Here is a 21,946-nt window from a genome sequence, read left to right as displayed (position 1 = left end):
AGAAATGCAAATCAAAACTACAATGATATAGCATCTCGTACCGGTCAGAATGGCCATCATCCAAAACTCTACAAACAATAAATGCTGGAGAGGGTGTGGAGAAAAGGGAACCCTCTTGCACTGTTGGTGGGAAGGTAAATTGATACAGCCACTATGGAGAACAGTATGGAGGTTCCTTAAAAAACTAAAAATAGAACAACGATATCACCCAGCAATCCCACTACTGGGCATATATCCTGAGAAAACCATAATTCAAAAAGAGTCATGCACCACAATGTTCATTGCAGCTCTATTTACAATAGCCAGGACGTGGAAGCAACCTAAGTGTCCATCGACAGATGAATGTTTAAAGAAGAAGTGGCAGATATATACAATGAAATATTACTCAAGCATAAAATGAAACGAAATTGAGTTATTTGTAGTGAGGTGGATGGACCTAGAATCTGTCATACAGAGTGAAGTAAGTCAGAAAGAGAAAAACAAGTACCGTATGCTAACACATATATATGGAATCTAAAAAGAAAAAAAAAAAAAAAAAAGGTCGTAAAGAACCTAGGGGCCAGACGATCTACTAGAGAATGGACTTGAGGATACGGGGAGGGGTAAGGGTAAGCTGTGACAAAGTGAGAGAGTGGCATGGACATATATACACTACCTAACATACACTACCTAACATAAAACATATAGCCAGTGGGAAGCAGCTGCATAGCACAGGGAGATCAGCTCGGTGCTTTGTGACCACCTAGAGGGGTGGGATAGGGAGGGTGGGAGGGAGGGAGACACAAGAGGGAAGAGATATAGGAACTTATGTATATGTATAACTGATTCAATCTGTTATAAAGCAGAAACTAACACACCATTATAAAGCAATTATACTCCAATAAAGATGTTAAAAAAAAGTTATAGTGACAAAAAAATAAATAAAAAATAAAACCTTCTGCATTTTTTATCATTTTTAACCATGTATAAGTTTGCCTCAGTTAATGGACTAGGAGACTCCTAGAGATTAGAGATGGTGCCTTAGTTCTGTTTGCCTTCTCAGGGCCCAGTGCAAAATGTGCCGTACAAAGAATGTGCCCAATAAGAATCTGTTGACTTTGAATTACTAAAATAAATTCAGTTAAGACCACAGTAGTCCAGATATACTCTGGTGATTTACATGTTACTAGCAATGATCTGCAGGGAGTTCCCTGGTGGCGCAGTGTATAAGACTCCGCAGTCCCAACGCAGTGGGCCCGGGTTCGATCCCTGGTCGGGGAAGTAGATCCGCTGCAACTAAGAGTTTGCATGCCACAACTAAGGTGCCCATGTGATGCAACTAAGGAGCTGGCGAGCCACAACTAAGGCGCCAGCCTGCCGCTACTAAGACCTGGTGCAACCAAATAAGTAAATATTAAAAAAATAAAACTGGTATCAAAAATACTTCCAAGTTAATGATAAAAAATAACTCCTTAAATTTTTGTAAAAAAAAAAGATCTGCAAACATGATAATAAATTTCTTTAGCATGACTTACCTTCCCTTACCAACTGCTCATACTATAAATGGAATTTAGAAAAAACTTTTAAATTGAAATTTGCATTCCAGTGAAATGCCAAAATTTGAAGAGAGCAATTGTATTGAGTGGCAGACCTTGGTGAATAGGTAAATTGTTTTTTTAATAATCAAAATAATTGGAGAAATATCAGGGACTTTCATTTTAAATTACAGGAATAAAGGGAGATTGAAATTAAACACTAGAAAATATGTTTAATAGTTATTCAACGTATATGAAACAGTTTATCTAAGATGACCCTGGAATATTTATCATGGGAGCTAGTGGTGTTAAGAATAGATTAGAAAACTATCTGTAGAAATGGAATTCGATATTTTTTCTAACCCAGCCTGGGACCCTGGGGACTTTTTCAAACCTAGTTTTCTATTAATCTTTGTTACGAAGGCCAGGGAGCGTAAATACCTCAGAAAATAATAGCTCTGTAGGTGAACTGTGTGGCGAGACTTACCACTATGCTTTTCACAAGGTGGTTGTAAACTTTCCTTTCCTCATGTGGGACTCATTGGAGGAAACCTTAAAGACTCAGCAGCACATTTACTGTACATGACATGGTTATGCATCTTGTAGCTAAGAATCCTAATTTCATTTCAGCTTCACTACTCAGTTAAAAGTTCTGAAACCTTTTTCCAAGTAGCAGAGAGTGAGACACTATGGGGAACAAACAGATGTTCAGGAAGTAACTGGAGTGCCCTTTATGAAGTACAAACACAGGATAATTATGGCTGCTTTCTGTTGCTGGCTTGACTTCAGAAATGAAGAAAGTCATAGTTGATTGCCGGAGTTAACAGATTAGATATCTTGAAATACAATGGGTACAGTTAATATTGTTGAATATTGATTCATTATTAATATCATTGGAAGCCTGAATCTTATGAGATTTACTGTTGTAATGTGACTAACATATGACGTGTCACTTGGCAAACATCACAAGACACAATTTCTGCTACAAGGGCAGAGAGTTGCACAGAGATGTTATGAGCCACATAAAACAACGAACTTCTCCTACATAAATAAGCAGCACATTACTGATAGAAATGCAACATCAGGGCCAGAGCCCCCGTAGGGAGACGGCACAGAGATTAAGTGGGGATGATGAGAGGGCACAGCTGCCTGGAATTCTGTGGCATTTTCAAGGGTGGCCAGTGCAAAATCCCCAAGGAACACTTTCCAAGGACCACAAAAAACAGAATTAACACATAAAATTCCACCATTTTAGAATCAGACCTCAACGTCAGCTAAGAGGACGAGAGTAGAAATTCAAATTGAGCACGTGTAATAATATTACAAGAATAATGACTATGGCAGGAGCAGCTAAGTATATACCTACTAGGTACTGTCATGGATGCAAAAAAACCACATAAGATGCAGTCCCTCTAGTTCAGGAAGTCACAATCAGGTTGAAGAGAGAAGTATAAAGACATGAAAGGGTGAAGTAAATCAAGGTAGAAGACAGGCAGGAAATAATTGTAAAATAATCAGAAGACATATATTAATCTCAGCCTGCCAATTAACTATGTAATCTTAGATAATTCACCTAACTCAATCAATATCTGTGAAATGCATAACCTTCGCAGAATCATAGTTTCTTCATCCAAGATTACTTTTCAGCTCTGAAAATCCTTTCACAGGGTCACCTGACAAAACTGTGATGTAAACAAAAATGTTACACGTAGGGTTATTTAGTTTTTTCTCGCATTACTGAGATATAATTGACAAATACAAATTGCATATATTTAAGGTATAAAATGTGATGATTTCATATGTGTATACATTGTAAAATGATTACCACAATCACGCAAATTAACATATCCGTCACCTCACAGCTACAGTTTTGTTTTTCTGGTGAGACCAATTAAGGCTGACTGTCTTAGCAAATTTCAAGTATACAACACAGTATTGTTAATTATAGTCATCATGCAAAACATCAGATCCTCAGAACTTACTCATCTTATAACTGAATATTTTTATCCTTTGACCAACATCCCTCCTTTTCCCCAACACCTCAAATCCCTGGCAACCACTGTTCTACTCTGCTTTTATGAGTTCAACCTTTTTAGATTCCACATATAAGTGAAATCATACAGTATTCGTCTTGCTTTGTCTTATTTCACTTAGCATAATGTCTGTCAGGTTCATCCAAGTTGTCTCAAGTGGCAGAATTTCCCTCGTCTGTGTGAGTGTATATGTGTATACATATACCATATATACACACACACACACACACACACACACACACAAGAAATATACAAGCAATGGATATACACACACACACACACAATGGCATATTATTTATACCATGTTGACTTTATCTCTTCATCCACTGACAGACACTTAGGTGGTTCCATATATTGGCTATTATAAATAATGCTACAATGAACATGGGAGTGCAGATATCTCTTTGAGATACCAATTTCATTTCCTTCAAATACATACCCAGAAGTGGGATTGCTAGATTACATGTTAATTCTATTTTTAAATTTTTTGAGGAAGCACCACACTCTTTCCCATGTGGCTATACCAACTTACATACCTACAAACAACATGCAAGGGTTCCTTTTCCTCCACATCCTCATCAATGCTTGCTCTCTCTTGTCTTCCTGACGACAGTTATCCTAACAGGTGTGAGGCAATAGCTCATTGTGGTTCTATTTTACATTTCCTTGATGATTAGTGATGTTGAGCACTTTTTCATATACCTGCTGACCATTCCTGTGTCTTCTTTGAAAAAATGTCTATTCAAGTCCTTTGCCCAGTTTAATTGGGTTAACTGGATTTTTTTTTTTTTTTTTTTTTTGCTATTGAGTTATATGAGTTCCTTATATATTTTGGATATTAACCCTTTCTCAGGTATATAGATTGAAATATTGATATTTTCTGCCATTCCACAGTTTGCCTTTTTTGTTGGTGGTTTCCTTGACTGTGCAGAAGCTTTTTAGTTTGATGTAGTCCCACCTGTTGATTTTTGTTTTTGTTGCCTGTGCTTTTAGAGTTGTATCAAAAAAATCACTGCCAAAACCAACGTCAAGGAGCTTTTCCCCAGTGTTTTCTTCTAGCAGTTCTACAGTTTCAGGTTTTACATTTAGGTGCTTAATCCATTTTGAGCTAATTTTCAAGTGTGGTGTAAGATACGGGTCCAGTTTCATTCTTTTGCATGTAGATATCCAGTTTTCCTAACACCATTTATTGAAGAGCCTATCCTTTCTCCACTGTGTATTCTTAGCACCCTTGTCAAAGATTAGTTGACTGTATATGCTTAGGTTTATTTCTAGGTTGACTATTCTGCTCCATTGGTATGTCTCTGTTTTCATACCAATAGCATACCGTTTTGATTACTATCCCTTTGTAACATAGTTTGAAATCAGGAATATGATGCCTCCAGTTTTTCTTTCTCAAGATAGCTTTCACTCTTTGGGGTCTTTTGTGGTTCCATATAAAATTCAGGATTTTTTTTTTTTAATCTGTGAAAAATACCACTGGAATTTCGATAGGAATTACACTGAATCTGTGGATCTCTTTGGGTAGTATTTTTAAATTATTATTAATTAATTAATTAACTTTGGGAGCTGCACTGGGTTTTCATTGCCGTGTGAGGGCTTTCTCTAGTTGCAGTGAGCAGCGGCTACTCTTCATTGTGGTGCGTGGGCTTCTCACTGCGGTGGCTTCTCTTGTTGCGGAGCATAGGCTCTAGGCACGCGGGCTTCAGTAGTTGTGGTTTGTGGGCTCTAGAGCACAGGCTCAGTGGTTGTGGCACACGGACTTAGTTGTTCTATGGCATGTGGGATCTTCCCAGACCAGGGCTTGAACCTGTGTCCCCTGCATTGGCAGGCGGATTCTTAACCACTGCGCCACCAGGGAAGTCCGGGTAGTACGTTTTCATGTGGTTACTTAGCTTCCTTTTCTTTCAATTTGAATAACGCTCTTAGGCCTTTCTTGTAAGGCAGGTCTTGTGGCGATGAATTCCCTGAGCTTTTGTTTGTCTGGCAATGTATTCATCTCCCCTTCATTTCTGAAGGACAGCTTTGTCAGATATAGTACTCCTGGTTGGCAGTTTTTTCTTTCACACTTTGAATATATCATCCCATTTCCTCCTGACCTACAAGGATCATGCCCCAAAATCCACTTAGAGCCTCATGAGGGTTCCCTTGTAGGCGACGAATTGTATTTTCTCTTGCTGCTTTCAGGAGTCTCTCTTGGTCTTTGACTTTTGACAATCTGTATAACATGTCTCAGAGTAATCTTGCTTGGGGTCCTTTGAGCTTCACCTGGAATGTTCATATCCCTTTTAAGATTCAGGAAGTTTTCAGCCATGACTTTTTAAAATAAGTTTTCTTCTCCTTTCTCTCTCTCTCCTGCTTGAACTTCTACGTTGTGAACATTCATTTGCTTAATGGTGTCCTCTAGGTCTTGCACAATTTTGTCACTCTTTTTCATTTTATTTTTTTGTTCCTCCAGCTAATGCTAAATGACCTATCTTCAAGTTGGCTGATTCTTTCTTCTTCATGATCAACTCTGCACTGTTGAAGGTCTCTATTGGATTTTCAGTTGTCATTGTATTCTTCAGCTCCAGGATTTCTGTTTGATTACGTTTATGGTTTCTATTTCTCTATTATATGTCTTGATCTGTTATGTACTGTTTTCCTGATTTTATTTAGCTATCTATGTTCTCTTGCATCTCAATAAGCTTTTTTTTAAAAATGAATTTATTTACTTTTGGCTGCATTGGGTCTTCGTTGCTGTGCGCGGGCTTTCTCTAGTTGCGGCAAGCGAGGGCTACTCTTCATGGCGGTGCGCGGGCTTCTCATTGTGGTGGCTTCTGCTGTTGCTGAGCATGGGCTCTAAGCGTGTGGGCTTCAGTAGTTGTGGCATGCGGGCTCAGTAGTTGTGTCTCGCGGGCTCTAGAGCACAGGTTCAGTAGTTGTGGTGCATGGGCTTAATTGATTTGCGGCATGTGGGATCTTCCCAGACCAGAGCTCGAACCCATGTCCCCTGCATTGGCAGGTGGATTCTTAACCACCGCGCCACCAGGGAAGTCCCATGATGAGCTTTTAGAACATGATTTAAAAAAATACTTTTCAGGAAATGTGTCTATCTCCACTTATTAGGTTTGGTTATTGGAGCTTTACTGGTTTCCTTTTGTGGTGTCATGTTTGCCTGATTCTTTATGATATGTGTAGCCTTGTACTTGTATCTGTGCATTTGAAGGTGCAAACACTTCTTCTGGTCTTTACAGACTGTTTTCGGCAGGAAAAGACATTCTTCTTTTAGGTCCCTGAGCTGATGGAATTGCCTCTGGGATCCCAGTTAAGCAGGATTAAAGCCATGTCATAGGGCTGCTGCTGGGTCTGTGGTTGGAGGACTTAGGCAGGTGTGGATCCTATCTGCTCCCTGGGATGGTGCAACTGCCTCCAGGACCTTGGTTAGTAGAGCTGGCACTGGGACAAGGGTCTGCCTTTGGGTCCTCAGACAGTGGCCTGTTACCAGATGTGTGGCTCCTGCCAGGTCTGTGGGAGGGTTCCTGCCAGGTCCTGGGTGGGCAGGACTGCCCCTGACCATTGCTGAGAGAGGCTGGAACTGAGTCACGGGACTGCTTTGGGGTCCACAACCAAGTCTGAGGTCTGTATCCCTGCCTCTGGGTATATGGATGGACGTGCCTCTTGCCAGGTTCCTAGGTGGGTAGGACTGCCGCTGGCCCATGGCTGAGTGCCGCTGGTGCTAGCTAGGTCATAGTGCTGCTTCAGAATCCACAGCTGGACTAAGCTAAACAGGCCTGCCTCTGGGGGCTTGGAGAAGCATGTCTGCTGCCAGGTCCCTGGGTAGGCAGGACTAGTCTTGGAGCACAGCTGGTAGGAGCTGGGGCGAGTCACAGTGCTACTTCAGAATCCTCAGTCAGACCGAGGTTGGCAGGCCTGCCTTTGGGGAAATGGACAAATGTCACTCCTGCTGGATCCCTGGGTGGGAGGGATTATTTCCAGATTAAGGCTGAGAGTGGCTGGAGCCAGGTCACAGGCTGCTTCAGGTCTACAGTTGGGACTGAGGTCATGGACCTGTTACCCAAGGCATGGGTGGGCGTGTTTCCTCCCTGGTCCCTTGTGTGGTACTGGTGGTGGAACCAAGGCCAAAGGGGGCTACAGCTGAGTCCACAGGGGAATGGGCCTTTTCCCAGGCCTGTAGCCACAATCATGGAACCATGGTTTGTGAGCCTGTCACCGGGGTGAGGGTAGGTTTTCTCAAAATGACCTTCCTTAGTCTTGGGCTATGCTGGAGTTTTGCAGCCTCTTACTTGGATCCCAAAACTCCCACAAAGGCACTTCTGTCTGCGGACGGCTGCCAAGTTATTGTTGCTGTGGGGGGTATGGGCGTGGCACCTCCTATTCTGTCATCTTGCTGTAAACATTTTTTAAGCAAATATCAAGACAAAGTCTGACACATGATTTAATCTTGAAGAGGATACACCTGAAACCAAGATAGTCATGGAAAGTATGGGTTATATGGTGGCTGTAAGTATGAGAAAAAGGCAGCCATAGAGGAGGGAGGAGGGGCTGGAAAGACAGGTAGAGAACAGAGAAAGGATTTTCTTGTAGGTTGGGCACGTGTAAGCCACTAAATAGTTCTGAGAAGGAGTATGATCTGCATTTGCATTTGCAGACGTGGTAAGGAGTAGGGTAGTAGTGAGGCAAATATAGACAGTGAGACTGTCCAAGAGCATTCTGGGATTGGCTGGCTATGGATGGGGTAGGGGGCGAGGGAAGGGTCTGTGGTATCTTATGGATAAGTTGACACGTCTGCTAGTTAAGAGTGACATACAATGCGGGATTCTGAATGGGAGATATAGATCCAGAAATCACTGTATAGAGTTAGGAGTTGAAAACAGAGGCATAGGACCAACTTGTATGAAGAAAATAAATCCAGTAGGTTAGAGGAGCGCAGAAGATGTAGTAATTATCTAAGCACAAGGTGAGGGAGGCCTAAATTACAGTTGAGATCATGGGGGAGAAAATGGGGAAAAGGATGTCAGAGATACTGAAAAGGAAATACTGACAAGATTTGGTGACTTATTATATAAAAGGTTTGAGTCTAGTGGCTGAGAGGATGCAACACATAGCAAAGCTGGAGGGAAAGATGAACACGTGAGTTCTGTCTGGGCACAGTGAGTTTATGGTAAAGGCTGAAGTAGAGATGGCTGCAGGCCCTGGGAACTTAGAACTGAGCTAGGTCCAAGATACTGAGTTGAGTATTATCATTCTGTGACTAGATTAGCTGTGGAAGAGACAACAGACAGAGGAGGGAGTACCACTGAATAGCAAGGTGGGAAGGAAAGGGAAGGAATGACACAGTAGGAGGAAACGATACAGGAAACTGGAAAACTTCAGGAACACGTGAAACGTCACGATACATTCAGTATCATGAAAATTGTTTCCTAAAAAGTGGAAAAGTGTGCAAACTGTACTCCTGTGTACATACGCTGAAAGAAGTCTGGAAGAATATATAATTGAACCCATAATAACAGTTATCTCCTGGAGGAGAGGGGAGGGAATTTGAATTGTAGAGCAAGACAGTCAAGGGGAACTTTAGTCTTATCGGTGGTATTTGAAACTTTTCTAAGAAGAACGTATTCCTCATGTAACTCTAAAGTATTGACAAATGGAATACATAGACAAAACTTTCAGAATACAACAGTGCTTTCAGGCAGAATATGCTATCCCAGGGAACGATTTGTTTTTAATACACATTGAAAAGAGATTCATTGTAGTTTCCCTCATTTATCTATCAAATTAAGAACACCTCTGTAACATAAGCAAATACATTTTAATTCTATATTCTTCATATTATTTTAAGTAAATGATTGGCATAGTGGTAGCTATTTATTTATTCCTATTACAGAAAATGAAAGCATTTTAATCACTCTTATTTGCGTTATCTCTTTATGTGAGAGCCAAGTACAAAACTTATTTTCATTGTCAATGTGTCTATAGGACACTTACCTACAGGAAAGGAGACCATGAACTTCTGTTGACAGAAGCATACTGGGTAACTTTTCTGCTTTATGAACAATGGACCTATGATTTTCTTTGTGGAACTCCCAAGATGTTGGAGCTTTTCCTTTCTGTTTCTATGTCTCCCTGAAATACTGATCACTTGAATAACTTTTGATTATAGCACAGTAAACCACAACCTGGAATCATTCCAGGGATGAAAAAACAAAGAGCTTTTTTCCCCTCTCTACCTTTCTTTCCTTATGAATTGCATTTCAAGAGGACCTGACCTTTATTCCTGCCACCATGCTGGCACAGTCAGTGGAAAGTACAAAGGAACAAATTCTCTTAAAATGTAGCAATCACAGTTCTCTGCAGAGAGCATTTACTTATAACAATAGTGGTAACTCAGCAATTTGCACTCAAGTGACTTTCTTGGTAAAGCATATGCACTTCTCCTTACTCCAACTTTTTTTGTGTTTGTATTTTTTTAAACAGTGTTATTGACGTGTATTTTACATATCATAAAATCCACGTTTTCAGGTACACAGTTCAGTGATTTTTAGTAACTTTACCAAGTGGTGTTAACTATCACGATAAATCAGTTTAGAATATTTTCATTCCCCTAAATAAGGTCCCTCCAGGCATGTACAGTTAATCTCCTGTACATATACAGTCCCTTCCTGGCTCCCCACCCCCTGACAATCACAACTCTACTTTCTGTTTCTATAAATTTGCCTTTTCTGGACATTTCATAGAAATGGAATCATACAACGTACAGTTTTTCTTGAGTCTTCACTCTGACTTTATAGAACAAAAGTAGAAATTTTCCTTTGGCCTTTAAGAAAATCACATATTTAAGGAAATGCATAACCTTTCAAATAAAACATTACAATAAATATTGTTTAACATCTAAAAGACTAAAAATATTAATCCTCTTCTTTAAGCTCTAAAATTAAATCCTGAAAGTAATAATAGAGTGTAGTGCCAGTAACATGAAAAAATAATCATTTATCTATTTCACAGGTTGAAGTAGATAATACTATAGCTATCCTTGAAGCTTCAGATCATTTTAACATCTTAAACTTTACACACGGATCTTTTCCTTTTCCTTTTTTAGGATGGATGTGTAACTTTCTCTTCCAGGAAGATGTTTAAGTGGCCTGTTTACTAACCGAGTTAACACCTACAGTTTAGTTCTTGTGTAAATGACAAAACAAATATTCTCCTCAGTATTTTTAAAAGCAGCAAGATAAGATTATCATGTGTAGGGAGAGGGACTGGAATGTTCCAGCCTTGCCTAAGGGATGCATCTGTCCAACAATATCCTCATTTCTGTGCGTTCCTCTAACCCACCAAACTTGTGCACTGTAGCTACACGGCGGAGAAGGATGGGCCTTTACTCCTTTGAAGTCAGCATGTCAGATTAGGAGTTATGCCTTTCAGTCTACTGTGAGTTTTGGTAATGCCAGCAGCTGGATTACAAAAAAGAATTATTGACAATATTCTGGAAATTGCTGATGTCAGATTTAGATGATATAAATGGATTAGCTAAATGCCTTTATTGAATGAAGTGAACCTCTCACTAAGCACTTCTGTCCTTGCCTGCGAGTCCAGCATAAAACAGCTCCGCTGAGCTCTAACAAAATCAAGAGATAGTTATTCCTAAGCTTTTCTCATGAAGCCATTTTAATTATGAGAGAAAGATTCTATGAAGACTAGAAAAATGATTGTTTATATGATTACATCCTCAAAGCCAATTTTAGACAATTACAGAAATACAGAAAAAAGTTATTCACATAAATAAATAATGTTCCAAGATAGAAGTCAGCCAGTAAGCAATACATGATACTGAGCTCCTCTCTGAATGCTCATTTTAAAATGTGTTACTCCTTTATGCTTTTATTTCTACTGCCACTATCTGAAGAGCAGAAAAACAGTGAACACTTGCTGATAAAAATTCACATTTCTATTACATCTCAAGAAGCAATGGGACTATGTTTAAGATTTGAAACTAAGAAGAAAAAAGATCAAAGTCAGCCAACCTGGGAAAAAATACTGAACAAGGTCTAAACTCTAATAATTCCAAGTTATCAAGAACACACTGTTAGCCAAAATCACTTCTCAAAGCCCTAGATATCAAACCTGTTGTTGAAAAATCATAGGACACGTCATCATTCTGGACATTTCATACCAAAGGTTCTTTCTTGGTTTTATCTTTGTTGTTAACTGATATGGTAGCTCCGCTGAAAATCAAACTGTTATGTATAAATGTGCTGCAATGATTTTATTAAGAGGTGCAAAGAGAATTGCTTTATTTTTTGTTGTGTAAAGTAAATCAAACTTACCAGATCATAGGTCAAACAAGAATAGATTTTGCTGAATTTTTTTTTTCTTTTAATAGGAGCAACTAAAAAATAAATCAATACTATGAAAAGCTCAGATGAATGCTTCTTGCCAATTCCTTGGAAAAGTGTTGGTAAGCCAAAGTAACTATATTTAGAGAACAAGGGCATAGCAAAATACTTAATACAACACTGCCAACCTCTGTGGTTAAGACTGAGGCAACCAATAAACTGTTAAAGAGAAAAATGGAAACTTCCCTAAGAAAAGATTTAGAGAAAGTTGAGTGTGTGTACCAAACACAGGCACACTTCTTTTTTTCTAGCTCAAATTTATGAACTAACCAGTAACTTGTTTTAGAAAGCAACTGCAAATGAAAACATCTTCGTAAGTTCGTTTTTGAAATAAAAATTGGCACAAGACCTATTCTGCTACTTCAAAGACATATAAAGGATTTAAAAGTTATTTTTAGTTAAATTCATTTTAATGATCTCCATTTGTCTTTTGATAACTTGTCAATCTATTAAGAGGTATATAAAAATAAAAAAGTAAAAATCTCTGCACAGACGCTCCAGATTTATGGATAGAGACAAGAGACTGAATGAGCTTCTGCACGATGGTGGGTTGCAAGGTTTGACAGGGAGGTGTTGTCCTCTCTAAATCTTTACGGTTGCCCAGCGGGAAGAAGTTAGTTCTTTAAGACCGTACTTAAAAAAACAATTGGAAGGTACAGAAGAAATTAAAAAATACTAATATGCATTTGTTTTAACTGGAGATATGCTAACCAGAGGGACAAACGGAGGCCAGAGCAATGTTAGCTGTGCCTTCTCTCCATAATCTCACTTCTTGATTTGTGTCTCAGAAACACACAGGAATTTATAAAATGTAAGTCTGTTTCTATCGTTTTCCTGCTTATATTCCTGTAATCACCCTCTGTCACTTCTAAGAGAAAAATCCAAGCTCCTTAATATGGGGTACAGCTGCTCACGCCCTGACCTATTCATCTTCGTCTCTTACCCCACCTTTAGCCCCTCTGCCAGTCTCAGTTCCCAAATCCAGATGTCCTGTCTCCCCGCCGCACTCACAGCTCTCCTCCAAGCTGTCCTCACTGCCCTACGTGTCCTTGCACATGCGCTTTTTTTCTTCCAGAAGCACCCTTCTCTTGGTTTCCCTGCCCAGTACCTCCACGAATCCCACTAGCCTCAGTTCAAAAATCACCCTCATGGGCTTCCCTGGTGGCGCAGTGGTTGAGAGTCCGCCTGCCGATGCAGGGGACATGGGTTCGTGCCCCGGTCCGGGAAGATCCCACATGCTGCGGAGCGGCTGGGCCCGTGAGCCATGGCCGCTGAGCCTGCGTGTCCGGAGCCTGTGCTCCGCAACGGGAGAGGCCACAACAGTGAGAGGCCCGCGTACCGCAAACAAACAAACAAACAAAAAATCACCCTCTTTCTGAAACTTCTGAACTCCGGGTCCCCACCTCTCACACGGCAACCTGCGGACGGTTTTCGAAGAGCCTTAAGAGAGGCACTTGAATGACTTTATCACCAGCCCATTTCACAGTGCCTGGTATGTAACAGGCACTTAGCGAATGTCTATTTAATGATAATTATGGAATTTTTACTCACTTATCCTCTGCCTCCCCTAGTGCAAGGCATATGTCTCTCATTCTCTGAATCCCCAGCGCCCAGCAAGTAAATGCCACACAACTAGATCTCAGTGAAAATTAATAACTGTTGAAGGAACCAACACTGTACCAGCCTCCAAGCTCTCCTCTCTCAATCAAGCCTGCATGCTGATGGAAGATTCCTTTTCCAACATGCCAACTTACCGTGGCTCCCATCACCTAACCCTACCCAGCTGGAACTCTCCCTGGTTTCCTGTTACCTGTAGCAGGAAGCGAAGCTTCCCGACCTCAGTTCTTCTGCACAGAAGTGCGCTTGCCTTGCAGGCTCTCTTCTCTCCCGCCTTCTTGTCTCAATTCAGGCTTCCCCTGCCTAAGCGAACTAAAATGGTCTTTGGGTCTGTCTACTACGTTAACCTACTTGTTTCTTAACTCCCCCATTTATTAATGAGCTGAAACGGTCTTCACAGGCTTTTTTTTTTTTTTTTTCCTGTGTGTCTTGCTATTGCCTCCCTCACTAGAACACAAGGTCCATGAACTCCAGGGTCTGGTCGGCTTGGTTCACTGCTGCACCCTCTGTCCTAAAGCACCTCCTGGAAGCAGAGGTCAAGTGCTGAACATCTGTTCAGTGAGGGGCAAGACTGAACAAGAAATAACTGCAGGCTGGCATTGGAGGTCCTCAGTGGCTTGGCCTCACCCCACCTCCCCAGCCTTTTCCGCACTGATTCCTCACAGGACTTCTGTTTCGTGTGCCCCAAATACGCTGCACCTACTCTTGCCTCCTAACTGGGCCCATCTACAAGAGCCTTGCCTTCTTTTTCTTCATATTTAAATTACCTTCATTTTAAAAATCCAGCTGGAACTCCATCTTTTCTATAAGGCAATCCGAAGTGGCAAGCTCTTTAACTGCATTATTTCCATAATGTCTTAAAAATCTTTCCATTCTTTAGGGCTCTCTGTCTTATACTTGTGATGACATTTTTTAAATTATAGAAATAGGTTGTCAATTATAATAAAAGATGAAAAACCTTTAAAAGGAAAAATTCTGTATGTGAGGAGTAAATAAGGTTCAAGACCCCATTTTACCTATTTTAAGAAAATTGTATGCCTTTCTCCTCAAGTACACCAGAGAAGTTTGCTTTCAGGTTTAACGTGCAACCTAAAGGTTAAAGGGCAACATTCAAAATCTGTGAGTGAGAATTGGTTCTAGTAACACCTGTGACGTCCACTTTCATTGCAAATAATATTGACCACTGAACATACTATGAAAAGCCATCTAAAAAATAACTCTTCCAACTTTTAATGTGAGCCTAGCACAGTCCGACTGACTAAATAATTTGTTTTAATCCATAAAATAAAATATAACAAACTGGGAATGCTTGTGTGATAAGAATGCTTCTGTGATAAGAATTACTAGTCAGAAATTTTTCAAAAGTTACAGTAGGTTTTAAATAGCTGTACTGATCTGTATCCCGATGACCCCGGTGGTAGATACGTGCAAACATACCTGCACATGCGGGCCTGTGTATCAGCACAGATGATGCAATAGATGACGTGTAAACAAAGGAAACATGCTAACCTGGAGAGCAATTTGACAGCATTAGCATCCTCTGCTGAATTCATGTCATCCCAGCAGGAATTTCTCTGGCTTCGCTGCAGGCTGACCTGAGGAACGCCATCAGACAGCTCTGGTTGCGGTACCCTGTGGGCCTGAATAGATCCCTCACTCCTAGATTTGGGGATCTAAAAAATAAAATAAAATAAAAAAGAGAAGCATTTTTAAAAGTCTTTCCAATTAAGTTATTGAAGATAATTTATTCGAATTTATTAATAATCTAATGGATTAATCACACTCCAGAAAAATATCAACCGAGGGAGAAAACTGAAAATGCATATTAAAAATTCTTACATAGCAAAGGGCACAGTGAAGGGGAGATACCAATATTGCTGAGGGGAACTTTCAAACCATTATGGCCCATACCCCGCTCCTGGATTCTCATACAAATCTTCCCCAGGCCTAACCTCTCCTTAGAATAATTATTCTATGTAATGAGAGATTATGAGAGTATATCAGACTGCAACCTAGAAGGAGAGAAGAAATAGTCAGAGAGATGCAGAAAAAAAATAAAAACGGCTGAGAACCACTGAAATAGAGAATGCCAATGTGAGAAAGGTGTCCGGAGATATTTACTACCAACAAGCAAAATACACACCAGTTGGCAAGTTTCTACTGTAATCCTCTGTTGTAGGGCAACGTATGGTGTAATAAATTTTGAATTAAGGAAATAAATAGGAAAAACACAACTTTTTTACTTTTCTTCTATCTCTGGAATCATGGGCAGCCCAAGTGCCAAATGAATACTGGGTATAGTCACTTTTCATAGCTGAGGTCTCTCTGACCCCAGAAATACTTTCATGCTCTCTTATTTTAGGTCAGAAAAAATGAGAAAACCACCTATATTCTTTTCCTAAAAATGTGTAAAAATCATGGCAGAATTTCAGGAAAGTTTCAAACCCTTGGATCAAAAGTATTCATTACACTGGAAGCTTTTCCTCATCTCTAGGACTTTTCTCTTGCTTGTCCTTTCATCTACAATGTCACGTGTTGATCACTGGCCAGTCACCAACCCAACCAAATCCTGAACTCCTTTGAGGTTGAGATAAGAATCCACTGCCCACAGAGCTTCACTAACTACCCTTAGGTCTAAATAACCTTTCCCAACTCTGAATTCCTGTAACTCACCACCACACAATCTACACTTGACTGCATGTCATCTGATACCGTAATCTTAGTTATCGCAAGTTTCTAGGTCACGTGGCCTCGACCAGATCGCTCCTCCTACCTCGCCCTTCTCTTCTTCTTCTTTATATTATTTGTAACATTTTTACCAAGAAGTCTAGCAAAGTTTTGAACCCATTAATAAATACTTATTGTCGGACAAACACTCTTCAACTACAAGATATTCCCAGGACACTGACTGACCAAGAGGCTAGGATAATGGACAATTAAAAAGAGTAACAGACAATTATGGACATAAATATTTAATAAGTTCATACCACTGTGAGGATTACATGAAACTAATTTAGCAAAGAGTTACATTTAACACAAAATAAACACTAAATCAAAGCTAGCTTTTATTAATATTGTTGTTATGTAAAATTTGCCCAAGTCTGACGAATGCCAATTAATTGTTCAGTTGCATTTCTCTGTAGAGCATTCGTAAGCTCATGAAAATCAAAGGGAAAATTTTTTTAAATTATGAAATAACTCTAGCTCATAGCTATATCTGCCAAGAATACTTCTAAAAGAAATACTCAGATAAACAGCAACACAACATGAAAAGTGTAAGCATCTGCTATTACATATTTCATAAAGGGACTCCTCTGGCATGTAATTTTTCATCAAAACAGACATGAAAAATCAATAAAAACCACTCAAAAAGCAGTACGATTTCCAATTAGTTAGCTAAAAAAAATCTCACATCCACACATATTTGTTTTAATATTGAGAGAAAACTAAGAACAGTTGTTTGGCAATAGTTCATGGTGTTAAAATGATGACATGACATTTTAGGTTCAGTGGTAATTTGGGTTCTAAATTTGACTCAACAATTCACGTAAAAAAAATATTCTAAAGTAAAAAAAAGGTAATATGTAGCTTATTCCATCCTGTCAGTTTATATTAAAATAGACTCCATAACACCATAATAGAATTCACATACCAGCAACTACATCAGCTACATTTATCTAAGTGTATTTCCCAATGATTTAATTTCTATAGAAATAACAGACATGATTGTCATTAACCATTAACTTTAAAATATAAACTCATTATTTATACCAAAGGAGTGCAAAGAATTCAGCTCGTGCACAGAACACGAAAATACTGCATGAAGTTTATGAGAACAAAATTGTTAGAAAACAAGTGGCTCAGTAAGTCTAAGATGACCAGAACTGTGGAATATATACACATTTTTAAAAGGAATGCACAATTTTTCAAAGTGATTAATGATATCTTCTTGAAGATGTACCTGGAAGACTATACATTTTCACTATAGAGATGATGACTACAGGAAAAATTAATAGAGTGATAAAATTTTAAAACCTGCCGTTTTACTGATGTAATTAATTTTAGTACAAATGTATTAACTTTGAGAAAAAGGAAGAGATCCCTTTCTTTACTTTAGCTGGAATTGAGCTTTTTAGGAACACAGAGTTTAAGCCTTGGCATTGTAATGTTGGTAGAGGAGTGGTTTTATTTCTGTGCTTCCAGGTGTCTATTTCGGATTGGATATAGTTCAGTGGTGGACTTGGAGACGGTGTTCAAGGCCCCTTGAACTCTCTGAGGAATATGACACCAGTCGGCCAAAGCCAAGGGTACAAAGCCAAGGGTACAAAGAGACATGTTATTACACTGTGGCCTTAGAGCAGGGGTTCTCACCCAGAGCCAGTTTTGTCTAGAGACATTTTCGGTTGCCATGAACAGGGGTGAGGGTATGTGATATTAGAATCTGGTGGGTAGAGGCCAGAGATGTGACTAAACATTCTATAATGCACAGGACAGCCTGCCATGAAAGAGAGTCATCTGGTCCAACGGTCAGTACAGCTGACGCTGAGAAACCTTGCTTTAAAGGGAATGGGGAGAAGAAATCTGTACGGAGGCAGCTCCTCTCTCTGTGTACACTTCTCATTTGTCATTGGCATGTAAACATATAACAGGCCCACATCAGCTCTGAGTTGAGCAGGAATGGGCCAAGAAGGCCCAGCAGGCCTGCCTTGTCTACACAAGAGTTGCTAGTGACTCCATGTGGTCCAGCCAAGCTCTGTGGGGTAAGAATTTACTGTAATAAAAATAAAAACCTTACTGTAACAAATGGGGTGAATGTCCTTAGAGAGACCCATCTGCAGCCTCATAACGTGTGGCTACGGTAGGAAGACGGCCAAGGGTTTGGGACACTGACTGGGGTAGGCAGCTTTCCCTTTCTACTGCAGATATGCAGGAGTTTACACCACGCTTTGCTCTTTTATTTGAGTGATCTTCATGATAACTTTTGGACTCGAAGGTGAAAACTATGAAAGCACCCCAACCATCTGTGAAAAACATTTTGCTAAGAATTCTGCCATTGGCTGTTTCAGATAAGGATCTATGCACATGCTGTGTGATTTATGTGTACAACTCAAATACTAGCAATCCCAGGAATCTTAAAGCACATTCCGTGCATGTATTTGCAGGTATGGAAGAGCCTAAGAAGTAATTTGAGATACTTCAGTATTCGAGGTGCCAGAGGAATAGAAACAAAAGAATAGTCTTTGAAAATGTAAAATCAGGAAGTAGTCTCTTAGATGCCGTTGCTGTTACTGTTATGAACAAACATTCAGCGAGTGAGCATCTACTCTGTGCTAGCACCGTTCCAGGAGATTTACATAAATTAACCCATTTAATTCTTACAACAACCTGAAGAGGCAGGGACTACGATTATTAGCATTTCACAGCTGAGGAAACTGAGGCGTAGTTCAAGTTGTCTGTCCAGTGAGGAAGTGGCAGAGACACAGTTACACCCCAGGGAGCCAGGCCACGGGACCTGTGCTTACCACTACTCTCTAGAGTTGGTCGCATGTTAAACGTTAGAATTGCAAGAAGAAAAGGCAGTTTTGGATAAAAGTCACATTATATCCCATAATGCAACCCATTTTCTTCTTTTTGGGGGGGGCATTAGTAATTAAAACTTTCTTTAAATTTATCCTTCTGGCATCCACTGAAGCATTCTAGCAATATAATTTTAGGGGGAAGAAATTGAGTTTGAGGAAACTATACGGGAAATGTGTTCATTGTAGTTTATTTATAATAGACCCCAAATGTAACTAGTCTAAACAGCTAAATTACTATAAGGTAATCATGGCACATGTATATGATGAAAGAATATTCAGTCATTAAAATAGCTACAAAGTTTTTAACAGGACTGTGAAATAATTTTATGATATATAATATAGAATGAGCTCAGTTAGCAAATATATATGTACAGTTATACACACACACATATATATATGTGTAGGTATATATATATAGATGTATATGTCTCCAGTAATGCTTGGAACATCAGCATACTTGAAATATACGTGAAACAAACTCATGGTTACCAAAGGGGAAAGGTAGGGATGAATTAGGACTTCGGGGTTAACATACACACACTACTATATATAAAATAGATAACCAAAAAAGACCTACTGTATGAAACAGGGAACTCAATATTTTGTACTAACCTATAAGGGAAAAGAACCTGAAAAAGAATATATATACATTATATATATATGTTTATACCTGAATCACTTTGCTGTACACCTGAAACTAACACAACATTGTAAATCAACTGTACTTCAATTTAAAAAATTAAAAATAAATCAAAAATAAAACATACATGAATAAATTTCAAAGGCCAAAAATCAAATTCTGCCACAGTCAACGCTATAAAGGTTTTAACAAGGTCTCATCTTTACAAACTGAACAAAGAATCCAGCACTTGAAAAACACACTTATGATACCAGACTGATTTACCCTGATACAATGATCTGACTAAAAATAAAAGACATAAGAAAATAAGACATAAAGAAAATAATGTGTGCCTTAATATTTATCCATATAAATCTGTCACTGCGAGGGCACAACAGTGCCCTCTGTCCCATGGGCAAGTGTTGGGTGGGAGCTGTCTGCCCTGCAGGACTGAAACAGAGGAATGGCAGGTGAGTCAGAAGCAGGAGGGACTCAGTTTACTGGACGGGGACCAATCTCTCTGAAATTCGTAGCTCCCTTTCCTTTGTGTAGGTGAACGTTTCCTGATTATTTTAAGATTCTTCCTAGAAAAGTGATGTGCGTGTGAATCAACTGCAGGAAAATTTATAACAGTAATTTAGCATACTATTATGAAATAGTATTGTTAATATTTAATTTTTAAAAGTTTAAGCGAAACAAACTTTAATGTTTTGGTCTTAGGAGTCACCCTAACCACCGGCCAGGTGCTGTGCTTGCATTTTGAAATGACAAAAACTGTACGTCTGTTCTTTTCATCATCAGGTACTTTGGGAGAAGATTAGAACAGGGCAGAAAATTATATTCAAGGCTCAATGATGAAGGAAAATTGTGATAGCAGGATGAAAGCAGAAAAGTTCATTTCTAACATTTAGACTTTCTAAATAAAGTTCACTAGACCTCCTCAATATCCTTGACCTTTTCTGTCTTCCATTTGTCGTTTGTATGGAAGAGGACAAAGCCTCTTGCTTTTTCTTCATGCTCATTAAACTCAACATCTTCATAAAAAGAAATGGTGAGATAACTAAGTACCAGAAAACAGATGTTTAGCTCTGATTTTTTTTTTAAAGAAGACAGGCATTTCTAGCTTAAAAAATTAGAGAAAAAAAAAAAACAAAAACCTCTCTAAATTAGAAAAAATTGAAATAAGAAAAATTTTAAAAAGGCCTTTGTTTTTGCTCAAAAATCTTTACATTTTGCTTTTCAAAAGTGAGGCTTGTTTACTAAGTGGCAGCAATCAATTCTCCTCATAAATAACTTGGCCCATCTATTATGTGCCAGCCACAGTGCTAGCTAACTAATGGCCCAGTGGGTTTTTTTTTTTGAGCAAGTTATTAACATGCTTTAGGAAATTAGTTGTAACTAATTAAAATCTCATCTTGATCTAAATTTTAGAGTGGATCTGTACTTAGCATAAAATCATCTTAACTAAGTTTGTTAGAAAAATGACTCAGAGGTGAAAAGACAAAAATTTCACAATTAAAAAAAAGTTTATCTTGAAATATAATAGATTAATTATGGTTTCACAGTGTGGCTCAAGCAAGTAACAAACCTCTTAGCATCTGACTCTCCTCAACTCTTTCCTTCTCACCTCCTCACTCCTCTGCAAAAGCTAAATGCCATCAGAGCAGAAATTTTTGCCTGTTTTGTTAACTGCTGTAGCCCCGCCTCCTAGAGCTGTACCTAGCAAAATAGTAGGGGACCATTACATGTTCCTATAATGAATAAACGAACAAATGAATAACCGAACAAACTAACTGATAGATTCTACCTTCCTTTCAGAAATACTGATGCCATGAAGCACATTAATTCCAGTGTGTAAGCATTATTCTTATTCTAAAAGTTTCGTCTATATTCAGTTTCAAAATCTCTAAGTCAGTTTTAAAAAACAGCTATGGTACAGAAATGGGAAGAATCTGAATTTACAGAGCATAGGGATTATTAACGCAAGATCGGGGGCTGGAACCTGTCAATACATTTACTTGGCCTAAGTGGCCCCATGGTAGAGCCATCTGTCCTGGGACTTAGGCTCAAGTAAGTCTCACCATTTAGAAGCTGCTCATAGATAAATCTGTACATGGCAGTAAGGTGAGGCCTCTTAGAAACATCAACACAGTCCCATCTGCTATGTTACAAAGTCACTTGTTCAAGT

At 39.2% G+C, this 21,946-nt stretch overlaps 1 protein-coding gene across 4 annotated transcripts in view; it reads right to left on the bottom strand.

The window, feature by feature from the left end:
• FAM13A (family with sequence similarity 13 member A) overlaps positions 1-21,946 on the bottom strand; it is a 356,108-nt gene that overhangs the window by 119,497 nt on the left and 214,665 nt on the right. For all 4 annotated transcript variants that reach the window (XM_079920400.1, XM_079920402.1, XM_079920401.1 and 1 more), the window contains one exon: positions 15,070-15,233. In XM_079920400.1, coding sequence (XP_079776526.1) covers positions 15,070-15,233 — 164 coding nt within the window. The remainder of the gene's footprint in view (positions 1-15,069; positions 15,234-21,946) is intronic.

Source organism: Stenella coeruleoalba (genome assembly GCF_951394435.1).
Source record: "Stenella coeruleoalba genome assembly, chromosome: 4".
Taxonomy (NCBI): Eukaryota; Metazoa; Chordata; class Mammalia; order Artiodactyla; family Delphinidae; genus Stenella; species Stenella coeruleoalba.
Note: the sequence above shows the minus strand (reverse complement) of the source record. Positions and strands in the feature narration are given on the sequence as shown.